At 41.4% G+C, this 26,367-nt stretch overlaps 1 protein-coding gene across 7 annotated transcripts in view; it reads left to right on the top strand.

Moving 5' to 3' along the window:
- Positions 1 to 26,367, top strand: part of ADGRB1 (adhesion G protein-coupled receptor B1) — a 411,983-nt gene that overhangs the window by 275,774 nt on the left and 109,842 nt on the right. For all 7 annotated transcript variants that reach the window (XM_075211647.1, XM_075211646.1, XM_075211644.1 and 4 more), the window contains one exon: positions 1,364 to 1,407. In XM_075211647.1, the coding sequence (XP_075067748.1) occupies positions 1,364 to 1,407 (44 nt within the window). The remainder of the gene's footprint in view (positions 1 to 1,363; positions 1,408 to 26,367) is intronic.

The raw sequence follows: 26,367 nt of genomic DNA, 5'->3' as shown, positions 1-26,367 counted from the left end.
AGTCCCAATATCCTAACAATTTCGCATATCATAGACCACAGCTGTACCACTTCTTAGAGGGCCACATATTTAAACCTCTATGGCAGAGTGCTTGATGGCACAATATTGCTTACCATACATGTTATATTGTAAACAAGTACATGTACTATGTGTGTCTAATGGTTCAATAACAAAAGTTAATGCATAGTGTACAGACTTATGGACCCATAGCCAGCATAATAATCTTCAGTCCTCTGTATTTTGCCCCATGACCATGCTAAGCTGCCATGTGTCCCATATAACAGCTTTGTGACCATCATAGTTCCATGTCCACCATACACTGCCCTGTGCAAAACATCATGACCACCATAGTCCCAAGTTCACTGTTTTCTGTCCAGTACCTATTGTTATGCCCACTACAGCCCCTTATTTCCTCTCTTCACAACAGCAGAGATGAGAATGTCCTGCTAGTATGTACCATCTATAAAGAGGAAGCTTTTCAATTACATCCGAGGCTTCCTTCCCATAAAACCACTGTGATTTCAGTGGAGCTTGATGGTTTGAAAGTAGAGATGACAGTGAACACGTTTCAGGGTCACAGTGTGGGTGGAAGAGCTGTCCATCGCGTTGTAGACCTCGGGCCAATGCATAGCCCTGTCAATGATTTCCCTTTAAACTTAGAATGACATCAGTGGGCAAGCGTGCATTGGCTTAGTGATGACACTAAATCCCAGTGGATTGTTCAAACCGTGTCCAGGAGCCAGGGTCACCTTACTATCGGTCTTCTAAAAAGGATTTCTGTTTTGGTTGGATATATGCAGTGTTAGGGGAACAACACAGCAAAAAGTGGTGCTGAAATTCAGGAGTGTCATAAGTGGCCGAAGCCACAGAATCTGTGGGGGCTGATCGCTATCAACTGAACAACCCTGATTATAAGGGAGAAATATGTTGTTTTTTTTGTAACAAACTCTGTCTAGAAGATGGAACAATATTTATAACAAATATCATGAGAAAATACAACACTAGATAACGCAAAGTGAATTTGGTTCTGCAAATGCCTTTAGTTTCACAATCTCCACTATCTCCCAAGGTCACAACACTCACTGCCTGTCACTGTCATAGTAAAATCAATGTGTGTCATTAAGTGTATCAAGTGCACACGGATTATCACCTTGCCCTAGGCGTGCAATATGCGATAAGTGGAAAAGTAATGGAACTGTAATTTGCTATTCGCACAGAATCCAAAACCCTCCTGTCCCAACATCAGCCACAGTGGAGGAGCCAGGCGTTAGTATCCGGCTAAGCCGTGAATTTCCTGTCTGTCTCAGATCCCAGACTCCGATACCAGATATTTAATAGTGATTCTTTTCTACACTTTCTCTAGGGTACAACTAACCAAACCTGCATCATCTGGGACGAAACCGATACGTAAGTCACTTTCTTGCTCCTTTCCCAAATAGAATTCACGTGTACAATGTCACACGTATGAACAAATCGTATTTATTTTCATGTTGTCTTTCACAATTATATACAGTATTAATTAAAAAGTAAAGGTGTGAAAAAATGTAGTTGTTTATAATATTAGCGTATCTGAAATTCACGTACAGTGTTTCATTTTTCTTTACATTGTTGCTTTATTGAAATAATATTTTTAGATTTTTTTTTTTATGGTAATATTTGTTGGTATTATCTGCAGCATTGAATTAAGCTTGATCTTCGTTAGTAGGAGATTTGGGCAGTATATGGACCATTTGCATATAAATGAATTTACCTTAGTTCCTTCTGGAGTCATTTTAGGACCATCAAATTATTTTAAGTCATCCAGTCATCATAAGTTATCAGCAAATTCCTGAAATCGTTCGCTGAAGTTAAAGTAGTCTGATGACGGGGAATTTAGTTCCTGACTTTATGTTAGAGGAGTTCGGCATTATTTGCTAAAAACTTTATCTCAATTCTATTTTTCTTCCAATTCTTCATTTAAATATTTATACCTATGTGAATAGTTACAAAATATTTGTGACAACAACAGGAAGTCATCAGAATTATTCCTGGAGGGTTATGATGTTTAAATTGGGATATTTTGTAGCATCCTGGTGCACAGAACGCATGTAGAGACACATAACCCAGTGCTAGGTCCTCCGGTTGTCAGATATGCTCTTTTATGTGGTCCTAGAACGATCGTATGCTGACTTGATGGGGGACGGGGGGTCTCAGAATAATGTCACCATGATCTATGAGGACCCCAGAACAGTGTCACACTGACTTGTTAGGGCCCCAGAATAGTGTAACACTGAATTGTTAGGGCCCCGATCAACATTATGCCTATTGTTGGGGTGCAACCTACAAAAATGGCTGAGCACCACTGCGGTAGACAACATACATGTGCAGTATGATGTAAATCCTTCCTAGTTGTCCTGTTGTTGTGTCTCTGGTTGTTATATAGACAGCATAGTGTAGCAATTGTCAACATGTTCCTGCATTGTGCTAATATTTACCCACAAAAGACTGAAAAGCAGAATTTTACACCAGCAAATTATGGTAAAATTACATAAAAATATCAAACTTTCTAGATATTATATTGGGCAGCACGGTGGCTAAGTGGTTAGCCCTTCTGCCTCACAGCACTGGGGTCATGAGTTCAATTCCCGACCATGGCCTTATCTGTGAGGAGTTTGTATGCTCTCCCCGTGTTTGCATGGGTTTCCTCCGGGTGCTCTGGTTTCCTCCCACATTCCAAAAACATACTGGTAGGTTAATTGGCTGCTATCAAATTGATCCTAGTGTGTGTGTGTGTGTGTGTGTGTGTGTGTGTTAGGGAATTTAGACTGTTAGCCCCAATGGGGCAGGGACTGATGTGAGTTCTCTGTACAGTGCTGCGGAATTAGTGGCGCTATATAAATAAATGGTGATAATGATGATGATTGTGTCCAGGTGCGGAAATTGCAGAAATAGGAGATTTGTTCATATAAATTGTTATGAATATTGATTTGATGTCGGCATTGTATACTAGTCACCAGAATTGGGTGTTGGATTGACCGCTAGCCAAAAGAATGCATGCTTTCTATTACGTTCTAGTCACCACAATGGAGTCTGCTTTATATACTAGCCAACAGTTCTTTAATATTATAGGTTACTTTTATTTGTTCTATTCTGTGTTTAATTCTCAGTATGTGCCTTCTATTTTGTTTATAACAATGTGATCATTTTTATGTACAGGTCTAACTATGATAGGCTTCATTCTTTCTCTCTGCCCTGTTCTCCATATTATCTTAAAGGATAATTCCACCAAAAACTGAAAATCTGTTTTTGTTGGAACTTCCTAAATAAACCCAGTCACAAAAGGTATCATTGCTGTCAGTCTGTCTGAAATAAGACCATCATTTCAGGATTACAGCCAATCAACTCACTAGGGACCAATGACATCACTGAGAATGCAGCCAATCAGCTCACTAGGGACCAGTGACATCACTGAGAATGCAGCCAATCAACTCACTAGGGACCAATGACATCACTAAGAATGCAGCCAATCAGCTCACTAGGGACCAATGACATCACTAAGAATTTATCATTGTGAAATTGCATATGTATGTCTCTCTGGAGACTTGCAGAATTGTCATCACACCATAACAGACAGTGGATTGTGATGATAAAATGCTGGTTCTAGGTTTTATGACTAGGTGTATATAAGATGCGGAAGTGACGAACAGGATCACTGCCACAAGAGAAGTGTCCTCTCCCTGGTAGATGGCTTTTATGATTGATGAGCTGGCAGAGGCTGATAAAATGAAGGCTGGAGCTGTGGGTTGAGTTTGTATGTTGGCTCAGCTCCGGGGCATTCAGCTGAAGTAATTACGAGCTGCTTAGCAGTTTTTTTTTGTGTTGTCAATTCCTAGCAGGATACAGGAACCAGGGGATGAATTAACTTGTTTTGTCTTAATTATGTGCCGTTTCCGCTCAGGATTCCTCTCCTCTTGCTTCTCCCATAGTACGGCACAGACGGACCTTATGGGGTGGCCAGTAAATTGGGAAATCTCTGAGGTCAGACTGTGTTTTCTTCTGGGAAAGAAGAAAACACAGAATGATATCATCAAGGGTGCAAATAGTCTTCTTACAGGGACTGAATGTATCCAACTATCAGCTTGTACCGTCCAGAGTATCTCTGTCGCAGAGCTCCCTGTTTGCTATGTTGAATGGACGTATTGACGTATTTTGCTGAAAACGTAACATTTAGCCCCAAGACTACTGTCCATAAAACATCTGCAACATTGGAAATCTGAAACTCAGAGCCAAATAAATTATTATTCACATCTGCCGTCCTCAAATCTGAGACAAATCATAGATCCACAGGAAATTATTAAAAAACAGATTCCGGTGGATTTATATAATTTGCAGACACATAAGCAGTGCAGGGGGGTTATGGTGTTTTTTTGCTTCTTTTTTCCTTGGTCTTACTAGAGACGATAAACACAAAGAAAGAAGAAATTAATTTTAAAATGGCATAACTATAAAAATGTGATTCAGTCTCTCCTTAGTGGCGAGTTCACAATAAATAGTTTTTTTTGCACTTGCTGATAGCAATCTACATGCGAATCTCTAGAGCCCTGAAGTTGTGACAGAGATCATTCTATCTTTACACACGTTCCGGCCGCGAGCAGGCAGGAGCAGATGGCATAGTTTGCAATATCTCAGGAGGTTTTTAGGCATTTTTCCAATTGAAAATGCGCCACAGACAAATGTTTAAAAACAACGAACAAACTTGGTGTGGACGATAGCTAAAACCTGGTTGTTTGTCCTCACTTTATACTATTGATGATTAAAGTGGGCAGTGTTGGAATTTTAAAGGGAGTTGATAGAGGTTCGGGCATGTTTCTCACAAAAAGCCCACCAGACGTATAGACAGATAGATAAAGAACTGGTAGTTGCTCAAATCAATTTATAGGACGTATAGACAGATAGGCTGCACAAAGGAAAAGTCACATAGCTCTTTAGGGAAATGTTACACTTATTAAACGAATCAATGCAATGCTTGAGTGTAATGATCTGTACAGAGTAGGAAAGTTATGAGATAGTGACAACAGTCAATCAAGGGTAGTAGTCAAAACAGGCCCATAGTAATGTGCAAATTCCTGAATGGGGGTTACTATGGTAACAGAGACTTTCAGGCTAAAGAGGGTGGCATGTGATTGGATGTGAAAGTCATATGATCAGCTCACCTTTCTTGGGATGGTGGTCTCACTTGCCTTCTCTCCGCAATGCCTGAGAGACTCTTAAATTTCAGGTGGTTATCCTGGACACCTGGGAGAGCAGGCCTTTTTCTCGTATCTCACTCACCCTTTCCAGGGATACAGCATTGCATTGCAAGGGAAGGTCCAAAGTGAAAAGGCTCGCAGCGCCACGCCCCCCAAGGAGAGAGTGAAGAAGTTCTGATACTGGACTTTGGGCTGTGCCATGCACCAGGGGAGAATGAAGGAGTTCTGATACTGGACCTTGGGCTGAGTCATGCACCAGGAGAGAGTGAAGAAGTTCTGATATTGGAACGTGGACTGTGCCATGTACCAGGAGAGAGTGAAGGAGTTCTGGTACTGGACCTTGGGCTGTGCCATGCACTAGGAGAGTGAAGGAGTTCTGATACTGGATCTTGGGGTGTGCCATGCACCAGGAGAGAGTGAAGGAGTTCTGATACTGGACCTAGGGCTGTGCCATGCACCAGGAGACACTGAAGGAGTTCTGATACTGGAACCTGGACTGTGTCATGCACCAGGAGAGGGTGAAGGATTTCTGATACTGGAACTTGGGCTGTGCCATGCACCAGGAGACACTGAAGGAGTTCTGATACTGGAACATGGGCTGCGCCATGCACTAGGAGAGAGTGAAGGAGTTCTGATACTGAAACTTGGGCTGAGCCATGCACCAGGAGAAAGTGGAGGAGTTCTGATACCGGATCTTGGACTGTGCCATGCACCAGGAGAGAGTGAAGGAGTTCTGGTACTGGAACCTGGGCTGTGCCATGCACCAGGAGAGAGTGAAGGAGTTCTAATACTGGATCTTTGGCTGTGTCATGCACCAGGAGACGACTGTGGAAGATCAGGTAGAGAACTACTATGTATTACAGACCATTCCAATGTACTGTGACTTCTTTCAGGAAAATTGTTCTGAAATTAAAAATAAATCAGAGAACAAGTCGAGCAGGAAACTCTAAAGTGTCCGATACCAGTAAGTAAACCGCAGAGGGTCCATTAAACCCCGGTGTCTGGTACACATGTAGTATTAGAGTAAATGATATATAATAATATTTATGGCCCGTTGAAACATTTTCTCTATAGAGCCCCAGTAGCTGAGCTTTAGACATCATGGTTATTCTTATCACAAACCTCGTTTCCATCCTTCCGGAACAGAACATGCCAGAGTTCAAACTGAATGCATCCTCTCTGACTTTAATTAACTTACGCACTCGACCAGTCCCTGTAAATGACGGAGAGGTTACCACAGCTGCTTTATGTTCCTTGAAAAGGTTATTATTCCAGTATCATTTTAATGTAATGACAGCAGATGGGGGCCTTGTTATGTTAGTCAAAGAAGCCATAAGTGTGAATCGCTGAACCGTGCTGATATAAAATGTCTGCACAGTCGCTTTCATGTTAAATGACATTTCCCACTCGCTCATAACTTTCCCCCATTGAGGACCATTAAGCCGACTCCCTTCTGCTTTTCTCAACACATCACAAATTACATCCCTAATTTACTTTCATTACATTGCATATGATTGTGGGAAATGCGAAAAAGTGCCTGGAACAATGCGATATCTCACCAAGTACGCACGTGAAGCTTCGTCTGTTGCAGAATGTCTTCACCAAATAATTAGCCATTGGAGAAAAAAGTTTTAGCAGGGGACGAGTGAGATTTCTAAGATAGACTGGAAATCTCTGTGAGTTGGTTTGATCATTAATCTCTAGCAAACTTTCTAAAATAGTTCTACAGTTTGTAGAGTTTACAGAAGAATAAAGGTGCATCTTGCTATTGTAATAGAATTTTTCATCATCTTGTGTAATAATACAATTTTTATTTCCGTTACAGCTGTTTGCATAAATATGGCTTTTTGTATATAAATTTGTATTTGATTGATGTATACTATATTCCAAAAAGGGTCATCTAATTTTCATTGAAGAACTGTAAGGAAATGTAAAACTGAAATGTGTAGTAGACATTGATTAATGCAATAGTTGAAGATTTCCTCTAAAACAGTTTTGATTTCCGCTGTACGTGCATGGGCACTTTCATTGCAGTTGAGGTATACATCAGAGGCATCACTTGACCAGCCAGGCTGCTCAGACAAGGTGTCATAGCCTCTGGTATATCTCTAAAGAGCTCACACCTGATTCTGTCATTAGTATAAGAGCGGGCAAAGCAGAGTTTGGAAAAGAGGGTTTCTGGAAGAAGCTTGGATTGAACTCTTTACATTCCAATTTACATGTTTCTCTGCCTTTCTGCAATCCACGCTCCATTTTCCTCCAAATAAAAACAAATGATTTGTCTCCTATAGTAATTTGGATGATGTGGATGTAGCAGAACAGGGGGGCCACCAAGTGTGTGGCGGATGAAGTATACGCATACAATGGAATACATAGTGTGAAACACCTTTTTCATGTAGGTGGTCTTCAAGCTTCTTGATTGTTTGCATGAGGAGTTCAACATTTTTTAATTTATATCATCCCCTTTATAAAGATGTCACACAGAGATTTATTTATATGGTCATACAAACTTTTGCAGACTTTGAGGGCAATATGTCAGTTGTGAACACAAACTACATCTGAAATTACAGCCCAATGCCATTGACTATTTGCAGCAGGTTGAGGATGAGCATTATGTAGTGCTGTGGTTTTCCTCCCATACTCAAAAGGTGGTACCAAGTGATGATACTAAATAGAGTACCGAAAAAATTGGCAAATTATTTAACACAATCCCACATCACTAAGTACATTGTACAGAAAAAGAAGCAATGCTAGTGCTAGTGGTAATGAAGAAAAGAAATATACTGCCAATGCATCATTATATCTTGTCCAACTTATTTAAAAATTCAACAAAAATAATGAGGGGCAAATATTTGTCAGTAGTGCACGATCCAAAGTTATCTGTGTTTGCAGATACTGGTGACTGAGATTCACAAAATGAAATGACAACCTACTTTTAGATACTGCTTGCAAAGTTGTATCAAGCAGGAAACAGTAACGTAACTAAAGGCAGTTACTAATCAGTAAGTATAGTATAAGTCTAAAAAGAAATTGCCTGATCTAACCAATCACAACTGCCACAATAACGCCTTCCCTGCAAGAATATTATTCTGTGAAATAAAGTTTAACTTGTCATAGGCTAAGTTAAATTGATTATGCAATAAAAGACATAGCTGCTAGTTCTCCGTCAATTAAAAACAAGCATCAAGTTCCCAGTTCACAAAATAAAAGTCATGTATTATGTAACAGGTCAACCGCCATTGCAAAATGAAAATTGTTGGCTTGGAAGTTTTTTTTAGAGAGACATGGATAGCGTGACGATGGTGAAGTGCGTCGTATGTTTTACAGAATTAAGGTCACCAGCAAACAAAGCTCGGAACATTGTCCCTGATAGCACATATGCAAAGACATCATAGTCTCCTGTGTGAGAAACGAATAAAACCTGACAAATCAGATGCCCTTTCCAAAAATAAAAATGAACTTGCTAATTGTATATAAAGTGTTGTTGTCCTTGATGATGGTGATGAGGGTGATGATGATGTTATACACTCTGGGACTGAAGCTACATTTGTCCCACGGGGACTATAGAGCAGATCAGAGCTGGCAGACATGGAGTCTGGTCCTATAACTGTAACAACACCTGTTTTGGACCTGATGCTTGTACTTTGGTGGTGGTGAAATAAAAAATGTATGTAGTAGACAGAAGCGGTAGTACTCGCGTTCGTGGCTTGCCTTTGATGTGACGTTTACACTTTTGCAGAATACACCTTCTACACATTTTCTGCTTCTCTGAACATTAAGGCACTCGTTGACTTTGTGGCGTCTTTTTCCAGGTGCAGAGAACAGGCGTACAGCTTAATGCGCGCTGGGTAAGCTAAATAAGGTGTTTTGCCGAAAGCATCAGGCATGATGGCCACAGATATTACTGGCAACCATCACTGCTGGTGCATTGGAGGGAAGAAGGACACTAAGAGCACTCTCCAACATTGAGCAAAGATTGCGGCTTTAGACATTACAACTTTCTAGCTTGTTGAATCTACGTCATCATCATCATCATCATCATCATGTATTTATATAGCGCCAACATATTCCGTAGCGCTTTACAATTGGGGACAAACATAGTAAACTAATAAACAAACTGGGTAAAACAGACAAAGAGGTGAGAAGGCTGCTCGCAAGCTTACAATCTATGGGACAATGGGAGTTTGACACATGATGTTAAGTCTACATTTGCAGTCGGCCCAGCCAGACCGCAAAGGTTAAAGTGACTCATAAGCTAAATGATCCCGTCACACAACAATTGTGGTCAAGGGGTAGTTGTATAACAGGTGGTAATAGGGTAGTGTAGTGAGGTTAAGAGGGTGGTTAAGGAATATTATACGCTTGTCTGAATAGGTGGGTTTTCAGAGAACGTCATCGCTGGAATTGATGGCTTGCTCGGTTTATAAACATAAGTGTACCCACTTTATATGCAGACATAAAAAAAAACCCAACAAAGTCGTCCTGCCTACTGTGCATAGAGATTATAGATGGCTGCTAGGGAGAGAGCCAGGTGACTTACAGAGGGGAACGGGGTAATGGAAACAAGTAAAATACCGGTTTGTAAACAGAATTTAGAAAAATAAATAAATAATAATTTTGATGCAATTCACAAATTGTCAGAGACAAATTTCTTCAGCTTCATTCAACCACCGTCGCCAATCACAGAATCATTTTATTTTATTGAAAGCTAAGCAAATATTATACATAGTGCATAGGGCAGTACACCAAATATGGATTCACCTTGGAGCATCTCGGAAGATGACAATCATCCAGAGGTACAAGGCAGTAATCCGACAGTTGTTTAGATAGAGCTTTCCTTAAAGTGATTTTCTATCTGCAGACAACTTTAATTTATTATCTTGTACGTCACCCTGCAACTTTAACTGCACACAGTGTTGTTGTTTTTTTCTAGCTTCTTTCTATGCTTTTAGTACTCTATTTATATCATCAGGGCATGGGAAGCCTATTTACATGTACCGCCGCAATACTTGTTCAGTTATCACCATCTACGGAAAGGCTATGCCCAGGCTTTCCATTCCATAGCTGTTTACTACTGATGCCCTTGGATATGATACAGATCTGCTCTACCTTCTGTTTTGCATAGAATTGTAGCCTCTGATTTGTAGTAAAACTCTCTGCCTGATGATGTAAATTCTTGGCTAGAAAACAAAGTTCAAAGAGGGCATCCAGTAATCGCGTCTGAACATGGAAAACCCCTTTTAAAGTCTATACAACAGTTATATTATTTCGCTCAGTCATAGAAAAGGCATTGATATATATTAATATCCAACAGAGGGTTTCCTTGCTCTTTAATTGTTTAAAGAATTTGATCACTGAAGCTTGTATCCTCCCCGGTGAGAGGAGACGGAGTAATATTAATATCTATTGATTACAGCCTTTAGTGAATTCATTCTTATCCGGCAAACCAGACATTAAACGGGCCATCAATTTCGGCGTCAGCTGTGAAGAGAACAAGGCAAATCTCACCTATTATAAGTAATTTGCTTAAATTGATGCATCCAGCGCCAATAATTGTATTAATTGAAATCATCAATGCAAATGAACTTAATCACCAATATAAAGAGATAAATGTTCTCGGAGATTTGTGTTCAACCACCCAAAATATAAAGAATGAAAACACAGATTTCACAATTCATTGGAAGCTACGGTCTTTTTTGAACCTCTTACTCGATACATTTTCAGAAGTCTCTGTTCATAGTCTTTTTTCTCACAATTCTGACCCATTGGGTCACAGTTAAAAGGAGCCTGGTTCAGCGACATGACATTAACTGGTTGTATAACACCCGTCTCGGTATAGTATAGTCACCATCTGGATCTCTCCTCCCCGCTGATTGTGTTCATTGACGACTCGGCTTCTCACAGATCACATCCTCCCTTGTTCATAAGCAGAAATCCCATCGCTGGGGCTGCGCGTTCAACCCTTTCGCTTAATCAGCTTGTTGAAGAGTCGGCGCTCTCCGGGCTTGTGTTTTATTGATAGGTGTTAAACTAAATGTCATTATTGATTATTTATCATGAATAGGAGCGAGGGAATTTCACCGTCCTTGGTAAAATGACTTGTCTGTTCCGTTTTGTAATTATGTTATTTTAGTGTTTACATAGGATTCAGCTCCTTCCTACTCCTGAATAACAACTTTATACTTCTGTTTTGAAAGATTATTTAATATGTTTTAGGAAAGAGGCGCAGGCAACAGGCCGGTTGTTGTATGGGGCTTAGACACAAGCTATGTATTTAGTATAAGTTCCAATGTTGAGAAATATCTATAAGTTGTTTAATCAGGTGATCTTCAGATATGTTGTTGTGTTAGCGTTTTTGATACTTTCATTATTTAGGATCAAACTCATTGATGTCCTGCAAGTGGGTGTGGCCTGTTTCATGAGTATATAGCGTTGGCTTGGTATGATTGCAAATTTCATTATCCTATTATAGAAGACCCTAAATGTATTACCTTACTTGCTTTTTCCTTTCTTAGACCACCAGGGAGTATAATTACTAAGCAGCGGTTTTGACAAAGTGGAGATGTTGCCTAAAGCAACCTATCAGATTATAGCTGTCCTTTTGTAGAATAAATGATAGCTAGAATCTGATTGGTTGCTATAGGCAACATCACCACTTTTTCACACACGCAGAGTGATAAATTTACCCCCTGGAGTTGTTTTTTGGGGCAGTGGGACCTATAGGACTACTAGTATGTTGAACAGGACCTACTGTATATTTTCCGTGCTACTTATCATCATCATTATCACCATTTATTTATATAGCGCCACTAATTCCGCAGCGCTGTACAGAGAACTCATTCACATCAGTCCCTGCCCCATTGGAGCTTACAGTCTCAATTCCCTAATATACGCACACAGACATAATTTTAAGAATTAGTCATCTATGGCTATCAATTATCTTCTATAAAGTGCAGCTTGGGAATAATGGAAGCAAGTTTCAGAATTCCGTTGCAACTTATGTAACAAAAGCAAATCTCATCATATTTCAGTAGAATGATGAATCATTTGTTGAAATTTACGGACATGTTTTTTTCTTGGTAATCATATTAACTAAGTTATCTGTCTTTGTGGAGGTTGTGTAAGAAAACGTTCTTCCAGTTTTAGTTCTGTGCTGCGCAGGTGCTTATTACATTGTTTTAAGACATAGTGAAAATAGGTCGTTAGCTGTGATTTTCTTTGTGAAATTTACCTATCATTCTGTTCCCTGTTTGGCGACATTTCTGTAGAGGGAAAAAAAAAAATGGAACAAACATGGTAACAGTCAGAAACTTTCAGTGATCAAGAAATCAACGTAAATTGTGGATTAAACCGTCGTCTTTCTGTTTCTTCCCCAAAAGTAATAGAAGAAAATAATAAATAAATAATAAGAAGAAAATAACACCAAAAATTATTGAAGACTAAGGGTGTCTAAGTGGTGAAGAGCCAGAATGCCGACATAAACGTAGGTAAAAGGCTCTTACACCACTTTGCATTATTTAAGAAAGGGTTAATGCTGGAGAGATCGGAAATTTCCCCGGCATGAACCATAGCAGCGTCACTTATATTACGTTGCCAGTGAACTGCGTAAGTTGCGCTGCGATTTTACCACTGCTGAATAATAAACAGACCCCAAAGACCGTAGATATGGGGGTCTACTTATTAACAGAGTGTGGTAATGGCATGCATAATGACAGCGAAGACTCCCCTTCCTCCACAAAGTGTTTTTGATATTTAACACCAACTTAACGCTACCGGCAAATGGAGAAAGCGCTATGCGCACAGCGCTTTCGCAGGTGAAATTGACTAGAGTTGCTGCCCCCATAGAGGAGGCAGCAGTAAGCTCCGATAATGGGGGTAAGGCTGGTAAATAGCAGAAAGTGGTGAGAGACCGTTTTGCCACGGTTTACTAGTGGCATTTTGGCTCTTCACCGCTTCTTAAAAATTAATTTTCATTGTAATAATTCAACTCTATTTTTCGCGCTCGGGGCACTGCACAGTGAAACATTGTTGCGTTGCAGTGTTGCACAGGGACATAAACCATTACTATCCTCCTTTTCCTTGTGAATATTCATAAGACATTCTAGAATTTGTCCGGCTCTTGTGTAACGGTCTCAGATTATCTTTAAATGTAAGGATGCAGCCAGTGTTATCCCAAATGTAAGCGTTGAGCCATCTTAACGTACCCACACATTGGGATATTGTCGGCTTGCTAGATCAACTTAGTCCTAATTGTCTGCAAATTGCAGCGACTGGGGGGGCCCACAATGGCCGCCAATCTCGGATGATGCTTGATCGTGGTATTTCAGACGTCGACTAACTGGTGAAAATCAACCTTACCAAATGTGTGGCCATTAATTGTGCTGCTTGAGAGCCATATGCCTAGATATTTCTGATTTCACGCCTTATGAGAGAGGCTGATATATAGCGGGGATACCTCTGGAATATCTGTAGGTGTGTGTTTTGCATGCATTGCAATGCACTGTGAGACAACAATCTATGACTTGAGACATGACTTCGGGAAAATTATGACAAATATTCGGACTGGACTATTAAACAGAAGAATATAATGATTGGTCTTTCTGATTCATCCTAAAATCCTAATTACATTGATTTTTATTTTGGAGCCAAAGTGCTATTGATTGTTGCTTTAAGCGCTTGTCCCCGGTAAAATAATTAACATCGAACAACAACTTATTTCTGTTTAAGTAACAACACCAGCAAATTTTTGTTTTATTTTATTTTTATCTATTTTTCATTTTCTGCAAATCGGAATGGTAATCAAGTTGTCTCCAATCCTTATTTATACAAACTGTCCAAAATTCCAAAGTTTTAAACAAAAAAGAAATCTAAACTTTCCCCACTTTCATTAACCCAGTCTAAAAAGGATGACGTCTTACAATCTTCTAAAGAATGTGTTTAATTAATTAGTGGCAGAGATCCCTCTTCCCTCTACAGACGAAAGCCACTAAACAGCTCCTGATTCACCTCTACTGCCGGAAGCCTGCAATTCTTAAAGCTGTTGAATCATAGCTCCCAGTTATGGAGTCTGCCGTCACCGTTGCCTCCTCCGGGATGTGGTCATCGTTATGTCTCTCTGTGGTGGGCATCTCAAAACACAGCGGTGGCTGCGGGAACTTCCCTGTGTAGAGGGAGGATCTGGGTCTAGAATGTGCACACAGGAAATCGACTTCCCGGGAGGTTGCATTGTCCATTTGTTTCTCTTGCCTTCCTCTGTTGGAGTGTAGGGTTTGCAGAATCCGATGAGGTAATAAGTATGTGAACCTTACAGAAAGCAGTAAGAGCTTCTTTTATTGAAGGGCAGAATAAAAGTCTGAGCTCAGTTCTGAATGTGGTTAGGAGATGAAAAGGCATTTTACATCCATTCAGGGAATTTGTGTTTCTCGCATTTTGAACCTGATATCTACACGGCAATACAGGGGAATCTGTCGTATAAGCAAGAAGTGTGGGCACTTAGACTTACAGTACGCCAGAGATCAAAGGCCCAGGAATTCGTTGAAAGTGGTCTTACACTTTCATTTAAATCAAACTTACCAACTTTTCCTTGTTAGGTCAGGGAAATCCTGGGGAATGTGGGCGTGTGAGGATGGAGCTTGATGAATTGCATAATTTTGCCCCGCCCCCTAAACGATTGTCACAATTTTGGCCAATTGCAGCAGGGGGTGGGGCTAAGATGACATGATATTTGCAGAATTAAGCCCCCCGTCACCTATCTATTGCAGGGGCGAGAACCGGGAGGTTGCCCTGCTCTCCCCGGGAGCCTGGGATGTCTCCCAGAAATGGGGAGTAGTCAATGAAAATGAAATGAAAAGCAGCTAATGAATCTCTAGAGACTGAAGTGTCTTTTACATTTCTGTCTCCATTACTGAAGTCATGTTGTCTTACCTGTCAGTCTTTGATTAAATCTTGGTCTCCATGAAAATGGCCACCTCCATAGGCATCAATACATGGACATAGGACACAATGTTTGAACTGTGTCATCATGCCACAGAGGGCGAAGCCAATCACGTCTTGTACTGGCTCAGCATCAGGGAGAATGCCAGACTCTTCAGGGACTGAGGGAGATCACCCCTATTTCAGGGAGTCTCCCTGACATTCAGGGAGAGTTGGCAAGTATGATTTAAATCCCAAACTATAATAATACAATAATTAATCCTTCCATCTATGCACAGGAGAGACAACCTTACAGTTCAATAAAATTCTATAGTTGTTTAGCTATTTATAACTATAGGACCGCAGCAGATATCGGAGATAATGCAGCATATACAACTTTTATTGTATGCAAAAGCAATCCCCATAGGTTTCTATGGGGACTACAATTTTGCGTAAATGAACACGTTCTGAAAAACTTGTCCGCAAAAGCTAACGCCATCTGAATCCTATAGGGAGGCTCATCGCCGCGTATCTGCTCTCCCCTCTCCCCTCTGGTCACTGTCGCAAATATGTCCCTGCCATAGTGCAGACAACAAGACTTTTAAGGTAATTATAATTATTGCTGGGACAGCCTCCTATGGGGTCGAAAAATCATTGTTACAATGACACATGATAATTAACGGGGCAAAACCCTGTTAATGAATAAATATGCCCTTTTAAATCCAAGTTTGTAAAGTACATAAAAAAATATCCATATACAATATATATATATTATTGTTTATGTGTGGGTGTGTTTCTTGCATTTGTTTACATTTTTTTCTGCTTCTTTTGTCTATTTACCCAACACCGACTCACACACGCACCTCACACACGCACCTCACACACGCACTTCGCACTCCGCTGCCACTGCAATATCATCTTCAGAAATTTGGGCGTTAAGCGAATTTTTAAAGCTGTGATAAGTAGAGATAAATCATAACTTATCTCCAAGATGGGTTTAATATTCAGAATACGCCCTTATAAAGCAAAGTGCATAGAGAATTTTCATTTCCTCTGCCCCATGAAAGGAAAGGGGCGGGGTTAGCAGAAAAGGGGTGGGGCTTGTCACTGGGACTTTATGGTTAGGTTAGTAGGGCCTAAAAGTGTTGCTATCGAAACTCGTCCCTTACACTAAACTTGTTATAGAAGACTCTTCGGGGACATTTATAAAGATGAGTGCTGCGGTCTTTATAAATATAGGTAATTTTATCCTATAATTATCCACTGCACCATTTTTTAAATAAAGGCCCCTCTGGCCATGTTGCAGTATTCATCTCCGTACCTGGCTGAGGAGGTCGTACCATTGAGCGTCACGTGATTGGCTCACATCTTGCGCGGCTACGCCTCCGCTACTGCTGAGCAATAGAACGCCTAACTCAGAGGTGTACAAACTCAGTCCTCAAGTGCTACCAACAGGTCATGTTTTCAGGATTTCTGCCGGTAGTAACAGGTGGGATAATTACTGACTCAGCCAAATAGATTAACTCCCCTTTGTATGATTAAAAAAGTTCCTGAAAACATGACCTGTTGGTCGCCCTTGAGGATTGTTTGAGCACCACTGACCCTAACCCTTTAAGAGTGAGATCAATATTTAATGACTCTGTGGCATACCTCCCAACATTCGGGTAGGTAGCATTGGATGGGGCGTGGCCATGACACGATTGGGGCGTGGCATGTCAAGGTGTGGCCATGGTCAAACACGATGCCCTGTACTCTCCTCCAGTGGTGGGATTCAAATAAATTAGCAACCGGTTCTCTGCTCTAATGGCCATTTTAAAAATGTGTTTTGCCCCTCAAAACACTCTGCAATGCTGCTTTTGCCCCTCAAAACACTGTCATGCTGCCTTCCTTTGCCCCTTTCACACTCTGCCATGCTGCCTTACTGTGCTCCCCTTTGCTCAGTTCCTTCACTTACCTTTTCTATCGGCTTCTTTCTTCTCTTTTCTTCTCTTCTTGTCTTCTATGTTCTTGCTGCTGACTCCTCTCTGCGCCGCTCCTTACTAAATGTCCTGACATGATGCCGTCACGCCCGACATTCAGTGAGGACGAAGCAGGGAGGAGGAGGTGCTGAGAGGTGAGTATTTTTTTTAATTTTCTTAAGGAGCCTTCTCCCCCCACCAACGCAACGGGTGGACTCAGCCTGTAGTCACCGGTTCGCCAACTCGAGCCTAAAATTAGGTATCGGTTCTGGCGAACCGGTGAGAAGCGGTTGAATCCCACCACTGGTCTCCTCCCCTCCCCCACTGTGTTCGCACCTGTCCGCACGGCTCATGTTCTTCGCAGCAGTGAACAGAAAACCTCCCAACTGTGCAATACTGATGACAGGACGAAGCCCTGGGACTGTGACGCATAAATCGGCACGGTTGGGGGAATACGCTGTGGTCCTAAATTCAGAATTTAGACTATGCTTCAAATAAATATCAGCAGATTAATTAAACAGGTATTTTGTTTCATTGTTATGAGAAGGAGAATGTAACATCTTCCAGTAATTACAACACATACACAGAAGGTCACAGATTGTGGAGTTAGGGCCCCAGGAGGAGTCATCCTGAGAATCAGCATTTTATATACTCTGTGCCCCCGCACTGTACCCTTAGACCCTCAGCCAGCAGTCTGACATTTTGCAGACACTTTTTGAGCTGCTCAGACGTTTCCTGCAGGTTAGTCGCCTCGGTGCACTATTGCATTTTAAATGCTCCACCCCATGAAATAAATAAAGCTTTGGGCACATTTGGGGACTGTTGGTAACTATACTTTTATGTGTTGTGATTTCCTGTAAATATAATACAGACAGAGATAGTGAGAGGCAGAGATACAGGAGGGAACTGTGGAGTGAAACCATTATCACCATTTATTAATACACAATGTCACATCTCCCCACTTCCTCTCCGTAGATACCCCCAGACTGTTTCCTCAGCCGCAGCCAATGGGGGCCCGGTGTCCTGCTGTCAGCATTTGGCAGTATAACAATGTACAAGTGAGCTGGGACGTCTAATTCTATTCAGTGCACATAGCGAAGCTGTGACAACTCTACATTCTGACTGACTGAGACCCAGAACCACTGAGCCATCAGCTGACATTATTACAGCGCACAAAAAAAGGCATTTTACAGCTACATGACGGATCCAGTGACATAAATGATCTATCACTATAAAGACACTGAAATGTATAATACGTTATATAATCAAAGCGTTGGTGGAATCAGGACTTGTGCAGATAACTTAATGCTTTTATCAAAGAGAAATCTCCAAAAACGTTTAAGGGAATTTTGTGCTATACTTTCATAGATATTATTTGCAAAATTGAAAGAACCGTGATACCAGCACTGTGAAAAGCAATGCTTTCCACTGTGCCGCCTCTTATGTAAGCTCATTGTCACGGACAGATAACAGACTTGTCCAAGAGAACATACAAACTCCACACAGATAAGGCCATGGTCAGGATACAAACTCACGACCCCAGTGCTGGGAGGCAGAAGTGCTAACCACTGAGCCACGATGCTGCCCCGGTGATATGGATCTATTCTCACTTGTTCTGTTAATCTGGGTGATTCGGAATGATGGAAAATAAGCATTTTAAGTGGGAAAAAAAGGGACTGTCCCAGGAAAGAGGGGCTTATGGAAGCCCTTATTCTGGGTATAAGCTATTGTCCTATGTTGTCAGTCATTTTAGAGAAGAGGATGACAGAGAACCAAAGCCTTCGCTACGATATCAACTTTATCTTAAATATCTGTATTTGTGAATGTTTTAATTATATGTTTTATAGACGTCAGCTTATCCCAGGGTTATAAAAGTAGGGATCGCTAAAGCAAATTAAGTGATTTAAGAGTCATTTTACATTGCAGAATCATTCTGTAAAACCCTTGTTTGTATTGTTACCGTACCTTGAAACGTGGGTTTGCTTCCCGGGGCCAGTAGACACCTGGCGGCTATTTCTAAGCGCGTTGTCAGACTTGTCACATCATTTAGTACAGGTTGGAGGAGCGATGCACCGTGAAGCTATCGGAACACGTACATGAAAAGCCAGTAGCGGTTCTAGGTTCTTCTGTTTTCCTTGCAGCCTTCTGGGTGGATATAATTACTATAAAACAAGATGCTCTGGGAGGAATCTGTCATTCCCTCATTTTCTAATCAAGCTGGAGAGAGAGGAAATGATATTACCGCCACCGGGAATCGCGGCATTTGGGAGCTAATTCTGCCCACTTCACTAGGAAGTGGGGCACTTCCTAGTGAAGTGGGCAGATCCGGGAGTCCGGGAGACTCTCGCAAAATGCGGGAGTCTCCCGGACATTCCGGGAGAGTTGGCAAGTATGTGCTAAGTGGGATTACTGTGTTCTGCTGGGCCTGTTGACCAGTATACCCTGAGAATCGCATCTCTGTTGTGACCCTGGGTCTGATTCATTGAGGAAAGTTAAGAAAAAAATTGAGTAAGTTTCTTTACTTTCCTTAAGTTTTCTGGACAAAACCATGTTATAATGAAAAGAGTGCAAATGAGTTTACTGTTTTGCACATAAGGAAATACTATCTTTTTCTTCATGTATCACGCAAATACTTGATAACCTATCTGTACACTGAAATTTAAAATTGATCTAGGACATGTCCTACCCCCAACTATAAATCTGCCCTCACAATTTAAATTTACCTCCCCCTCCAATGCAACATGGTGTAACCTTACTTACTTTTGCATAACATTCCTTAATGTATCAGGCCCCCTTGTGTAACCAGGATTTATGAAGACAGTAATAGGATCCGACATTGGGTGTTTAACAGGTCGTACCTCCGCATCCTTTAAAAAAAAACGTTGATTTTTCCTTCTCGAAATTTCAGTCCTTAGCAAAATAAATAGAAGTTCTCATAATCACCTTATGTCAGGCATCATACAGTTATTCTTTAATTTAAACTATGTTTAATATCCTGATGCCCGAAAGCTTATTTTGCAAAGCGAAAAGTCAATAGATAATTCATATTCTATTCATGAGTCGAGAGTTTTGGGATTTAATCTAAATCACTTCCACTGTAGACAAACGTTCCAAAATTGCAGCGAACCAAAACTTCTGGAGAGATTCAGCTCCCTGTAAACGGCTGGTGGCCGTATATTATGTTTAAATATTTCAAATATATATTTTAGAAACACCAGGGGGAGGGGGGGGGGCTGATTTTAGGTGCTAAACATATTAAACTATAACCTTGTACCACCTGAGACATTTTGTACTATACATTTACATTTGAGAAATAATTTGCCTATCGTTAGCCTGTACAGATGGAGCAGACTTGATTGTACAGTACAACATAGCTAATAATTAAGTGGAGAATCTGCATTAGAGATAAGCGAAGTTGCTGCAAAACTTCACATGACCAGAATAGGCTGTTTTCCAGAACTGCAAAGTTAATCAAACACAGGGCCATCTTAACAACATTATGGGCCCCCGGGCAAAGCAGTACACCGGGGCCCCTAGATATAGATATAGATATATAGATGTATACAGATACAGATATAGATATAGATATATAGATGTATACAGATACAGATATAGATATAGATATAGATATATAGATGTATACAGATACAGATATAGATATAGATATATAGATGTATACAGATACAGATATAGATATAGATATAGATATAGATATATAGATGTATACAGATACAGATATAGATATAGATATAGATATATAGATGTATACAGATACAGATATAGATATAGATATATAGATGTATACAGATACAGATATAGATATAGATATCGATATATAGATGTATACAGATACAGATATAGATACAGATATAGATATAGATGTATAGAGATACAGATATAGATATAGATATATAGATGTATACAGATACAGATATAGATATAGATATATAGATGTATACAGATACAGATATAGATATAGATATATAGAGATAGAGATAGATAGATGTACTTGCTCAGTGACCCTTGTAGGTTTTTTTTGCAGGTTTTTTTCTTTTGCAGGATTATTTATTCTCATTAAGAGCCCTGCCTATGGGGCCCCCTTGCCCGTGGGGCCCCCGGGCAGCTGCCCATCGTGCCCAATGGAAAAGATGGCCCTGATCAAACACAGTCGTCAATTTCACCTTTTGATTCGGTCCTCCGCACTGTGGGGTCTATGTAGCAAGACAAAATTGGAGAAAGAGCATCATTTTTCCTGTCCTTGAGAATGCTTTGCCGGACTGTCCGTCCCAGACGCAGCGTTGCTGTAGTCGTAGCTGTGAGAGGGTGCGTACGCTTGGGAATGATATTATTCAGTACTTTGCTGTTTATTGTTCCCCCCCCTCTTCCCTCCCAACTGCTCTGAAATCCTCTGTCACCTCTGAGGAGGTGGAGGTTTGTTCTGATCCATCTTTGACCGGAAATGCTCTATAGGAAGTAAGTAAATATTACATAAGGTGCTGATCTTCGCCAAAAATGGAGCAGTGTGGCTCTTGGTACACTATCGTGCACTTACCATAAAATCCACAGCCCTCTGTCTGTCCCGCATATTTAGGAACGGTGCATCGCAGCAGATATCGCGGACGCTGGAGTACATTAACATAATTGAAAAATTTCAGTGCTGTCAGCTCTGCTCCGCAGAGTAGATCCGGTCAGCGCATGTGTGGAGGGATCACATGATCCCTCCCTGTCACTCACCGCTCGCTCTCACTGCAACTATAGTTACAGAGAGAGAGCGGAGATCTTTGTGCGCAGTTGCAGTAAAAAAAGAAATGAAGAGGACAAGGAGGAGATCCGTGGACATCGCGTTCCGAAGAGGCGGGGTAAGTATGTTTTTTTTGATCACAGAAACAGCAGTTTATCGGAACTTCTGTTTCTCTGTTGGGTTCTTCATAAATTTGAGAAATAGTTCAATCCTTATCAATGCGATAAGGATTGAAAACTATTTTTCACTTTATGCGAAGATTGATAAATGTGCCCCATAGAGCGCTGGGTTTGTACATTCACATTTCACGCAATAAACACACCTGGCAATTCATTATATTAGGACTAGGAACTAAGGCCGAAATTCCGCCTGTGAAGCGAAGTGCGTGAAAGTTTAGGGTTAAGCAAGGAATGAATCCATTATTTTGAACTTTTCATTGCTCTACTGTCTTGTGTCAGCAGAGGTACATACATCACCTCAATACTGTCTGCACCGCAGGTCAGTTATTCTGGTCCAATAAAGCTTTGGACCAGCTGTGGCCATAGATTTCTGCAGTGAATAATGGGCACCTTTTATTTTTGGAGGTGCAGAAGTCATGAGTAGCGAAGGAGATCCCAACACGGTACAGAAGAGACACATGGGTGCGCCTCGTTATATCCGTCCAGCCCCAACATTAGCCAGCCTGGGCTACTTTCCAGTTTAACAAGGGGGTCACAAGCAGAGACCCCCGGCTGGAATATACATTGGGCTACAAGTACTGGTGCAAAACTTGCAAAGCCCCTGGGAAGTCTTCACCGATGACAGAATTAAGCCTTTTATGTATCAGGGAAAATTAAATAAGCCATATCCTGTTTTTGCTGTCAATAGGACTTTTCATGCTTCGATAAGTCTCCTCCTTACCGTTAATTTCTTTAGTTTGGTTAATAAACGGTACGTGTGCGTTATAAAGTCCTCACCCTTATATATATATTGCACCATATTCATTGTCTGGACGTTCATCTATAGATGTGTAGCGCGCAGGATGTTGCAAGATTCACCCTTCATTTTCAGAAGCACAATAGTAAAATGAGGTCCCAGTGATTATAGAATATATAACCGGGACTAGCAGTAGCCCCAGGGATACCAGCAATTCTTCAGCGGTTCCACCGCTTGCTACATTCAGTGCACAAGTGTTAAAATGCAAAGGATTTGGCTCCTGTAGTTTTGTCCTGTACTTCTTTAGTGTTACAATGTTACCGGGGGAACTCAGGGGGGAGAGATAGAGACATAGGTATCACTCGGGGAAATCTTAACCAGAGGAAAGAATGAGAGCTCAGTGCTGGTGGGACTCAGCCAATGTCCTGACCGCTACGGTTATTACCATCTGCGGTATTCTTAGCCCACTGTCTGTAGCTCTATAAAACTCTGGGTAGGGCCCAGAGGGGCCACTTAATGACTCTGGGAGGAAGTGTGGCTTGTAATGATTTACAAAACTCCACTCTGAGCCTGCAATGCTTTAGAAAGTCTGTGATCCAATTACATTAATGACCCCCTGGAAGGCATGAGTTAATCTTACTGAGCCGGTCGCAGTCTGCGGCCAGAACTCTATCCTGATGGCTTAAATACAACAGCCGAGGCATTTTTTTTATGTACAGGAGAAAGTAGCGCTCTGGGGACCTGGTCAGGTTTCGTATCCCTGGTGTAAAGTTGAAGATCAGACATGATTCCTGCATTATTTAATCAACATAACAAATATAGTTCTCTGCGCTGGAGAAGTCAAACATTGTCTAAGGTCAGCAATAGTAATAAGGTAACTGGATTATAGGTCTATTTATTATAGGGAGAAAAGCCCTATCTCTGTGAATAAGTTTTCTCCAAAGATAGGACCTCACCCACCCTTAACAGGGATGTCAGGACGGCGATAAGTTCTCTTTAACAAGGGTGAGAATAGAAGACTGTGGAACCCTTCCCCTTGTGGTGGACTGGAATGAAATAAAAGGAATGATCGGAGTCTGGACTTCCATGTGGCGTTTACACTTTTGCACAATCCAGCTCTTATCCTGTCCCTGTACTTCTATTTTGTGATGGTGTCTGACCAGTTTGGGAAGTAGGCATATACCTTGATACATACCATTGGTATAGCGTAATTAGCACCGGATCAAAGGAATGGAGGCCCCTGGGCTAAGGGGGCCTCCATTCCCCTGTGAGCCGCCCCCCCCCCCACCCCCGTGAGCCGCCCACAGCGCCCCCCACCCCAAGCGCTTACCTCTGTCTGTTCTCCCGTCACTGTAGTCCTTCCGCGGCGTGCTGTAAGCTCCTTACTAAGGAGATCTCTTGAGAGTGAGACTCATGAGATCTCCTCAGTAAGGAGATTACTGAGCGCCGTGGAAGGACTACAGTGACGGGCTCAGCAGCATTGATGGGGCCGGGGGCCTCTGCACCGATCAATAATGCCGCTGAGCACTGTCAAGGGCTCCCTGGATGCCGGCCCTGAGCGTAATATACACGTTTCACAGAAGAGCACGCTCACAGATTCGTTTGCATCGCGCTTTTGCAACTTCTTACGCTCATAGAGGTGTACCTGAGAAGAGCAAGGGGCATGCAGTCATAGGCAAAGTAAAATAAAGGCGTGTTCTGGTAAATGTGACCGATGTAGAACTGGACGCAGATCCGCTGTCAGGAAACGTATCTGTTGCGTGTGCGCTACCCCTGGTGTAAGATATGAACTGATATTGATGGCGCTCGGCTGACGCATCTGATTGGCTGAACGCATCTTTAACCAATCATATATATGAGCGATTCAGACCTGGGTGCACCTTGAGTCTGACTTTTTTGGACAGAAATTGCGTCCATCGCTACCTGAGGCCCTGAAGGCGTTTGGAAAATGAGGATACAATTGTTTAGCATCTTGCAGAAGAAACAGACGCAGTTTAAGCTATGAGCAATCTCATCTGTCTTCCACTACTTTGATTTAATCTACATTACTGTTTTTCTTTTACCCAAAACATTTTCACATCCCTCTTCACTTTGTTTTAAAAGGCAGCGATTTTCAGACTTTAAAATGAAAAGATCTGTCATCCCCTGTGCGGATTTAGCGGTGAAGCTGTTCTCTCTCTGTGAGTGATGCTCCCCGCATCCTATCCATCTCGCTTTACTGAAAACAAACATTTCAAAGCGCTGTTAATATTTTATCCATTTGTGATGTCTCCTTTTATCTGTTTTGTTATTTTTGAAAACAGTTATAAATAAAGAATCTGTTTACAGCAGAGAACGGCCGAACAATGACTGCAATTTCCAGCGGTAAAATCTATAAGAAATATAAAACAAACAGTGAGTGATAAACAACTGAGCTGTTCTCCTCTATACTGTACTGTGACTAAGTGTTGAACTACAAGCTCCAGAATGCCTTTCTACTCTGTTGTAATACCATGGTCATAATTAATTTAACTCTAGAGGAAAACACTTAGGGAGAACTCAGTTCTTAGCGATTTGCTGACGAATGTCACCGCGATGGCGAGCTGCGATTCGCAATGAATCGTGTTACCTAGACAACATACCGCCCACTTCTTGGAAGGGAGTCCTGAAATATGGGACTCTCCCAGACACTCCGTGAGAGTAGGCAAATGCAACGCTATTTTTGAGTGCGCGTTTTTTGAGCATACATCACTCACAATTTGCAAACAACTTTATGCATGGCCATGAATGGGGAACCTTAATGAACCCTTAAAATAAAACTCAACTTTTGTGGGGACAGCATGATGGCTTAGTGGTTAGCACCTCTGCCTCTCAGCGCTGGGGTCATGAGTTCAATTCCTGACCATGGCCTTATCTGTGTGGAGTTTGTGTGTTCTCCCTGTGTTTGCGTGAGTTTCCTCCGGGTGCTCCAGTTTCCTCCCACACTCCAAAAACATACTAGTAGATTAATTGGCTGCTATCAAAATTGACCCTAGTCTCTCTCTCTCTGTCTGTGTATGTTAGGGAATTTAGACTGTAAGCTCCAATGGGGCAGGGACTGATGTGAATGAGTTCTTTGTACAGCGCTGCGGAATCAGTGGCGCTAAATAAATAAATGGTGATGATGATGGGCTGTTTTTCAGGCGTTAAATGTTTTTTTTAGAAACCTTACCCTATCTATAATAATTTGCAAGATACACTCTCTAACAGACTGTATCTAGCCCTTATCTCTCTTGCATCTTCAGATATTTACAGCGGAACTAAACTTGAAAAATATGTTTTCGAGAGGCTGGTGAACAATCCTGTTTCACTTTTCCTAAAAACGAATTTGGCTGATCATAAAGAAGCTACTTAGTGCATGCTACCATATATCTGGGAAAATATGTGCTCACGTCCCAAGATAGTGACTCGGATCAGTAAATAAGCTGCTCTGCTAAAAGCAGACTTGACAAATCACATTGGTAGCAACACGGCATCAAACGCTGAGTCAGTAGGAAGTGCCTCATGCCTCAATGGTGTGCCTCATGCCTCAGTTAGGTCAGTAGCACCTAATCAACTGGTAGGCTGTATTCTCATGGATTTAGCTGCTGATGCT

This window comes from Mixophyes fleayi, chromosome 5 (genome assembly GCF_038048845.1).
Source record: "Mixophyes fleayi isolate aMixFle1 chromosome 5, aMixFle1.hap1, whole genome shotgun sequence".
Taxonomy (NCBI): Eukaryota; Metazoa; Chordata; class Amphibia; order Anura; family Limnodynastidae; genus Mixophyes; species Mixophyes fleayi.
The sequence above is the reverse complement of the archived record's forward strand: the minus strand, read 5'-3'. Positions and strand labels throughout refer to the sequence as shown.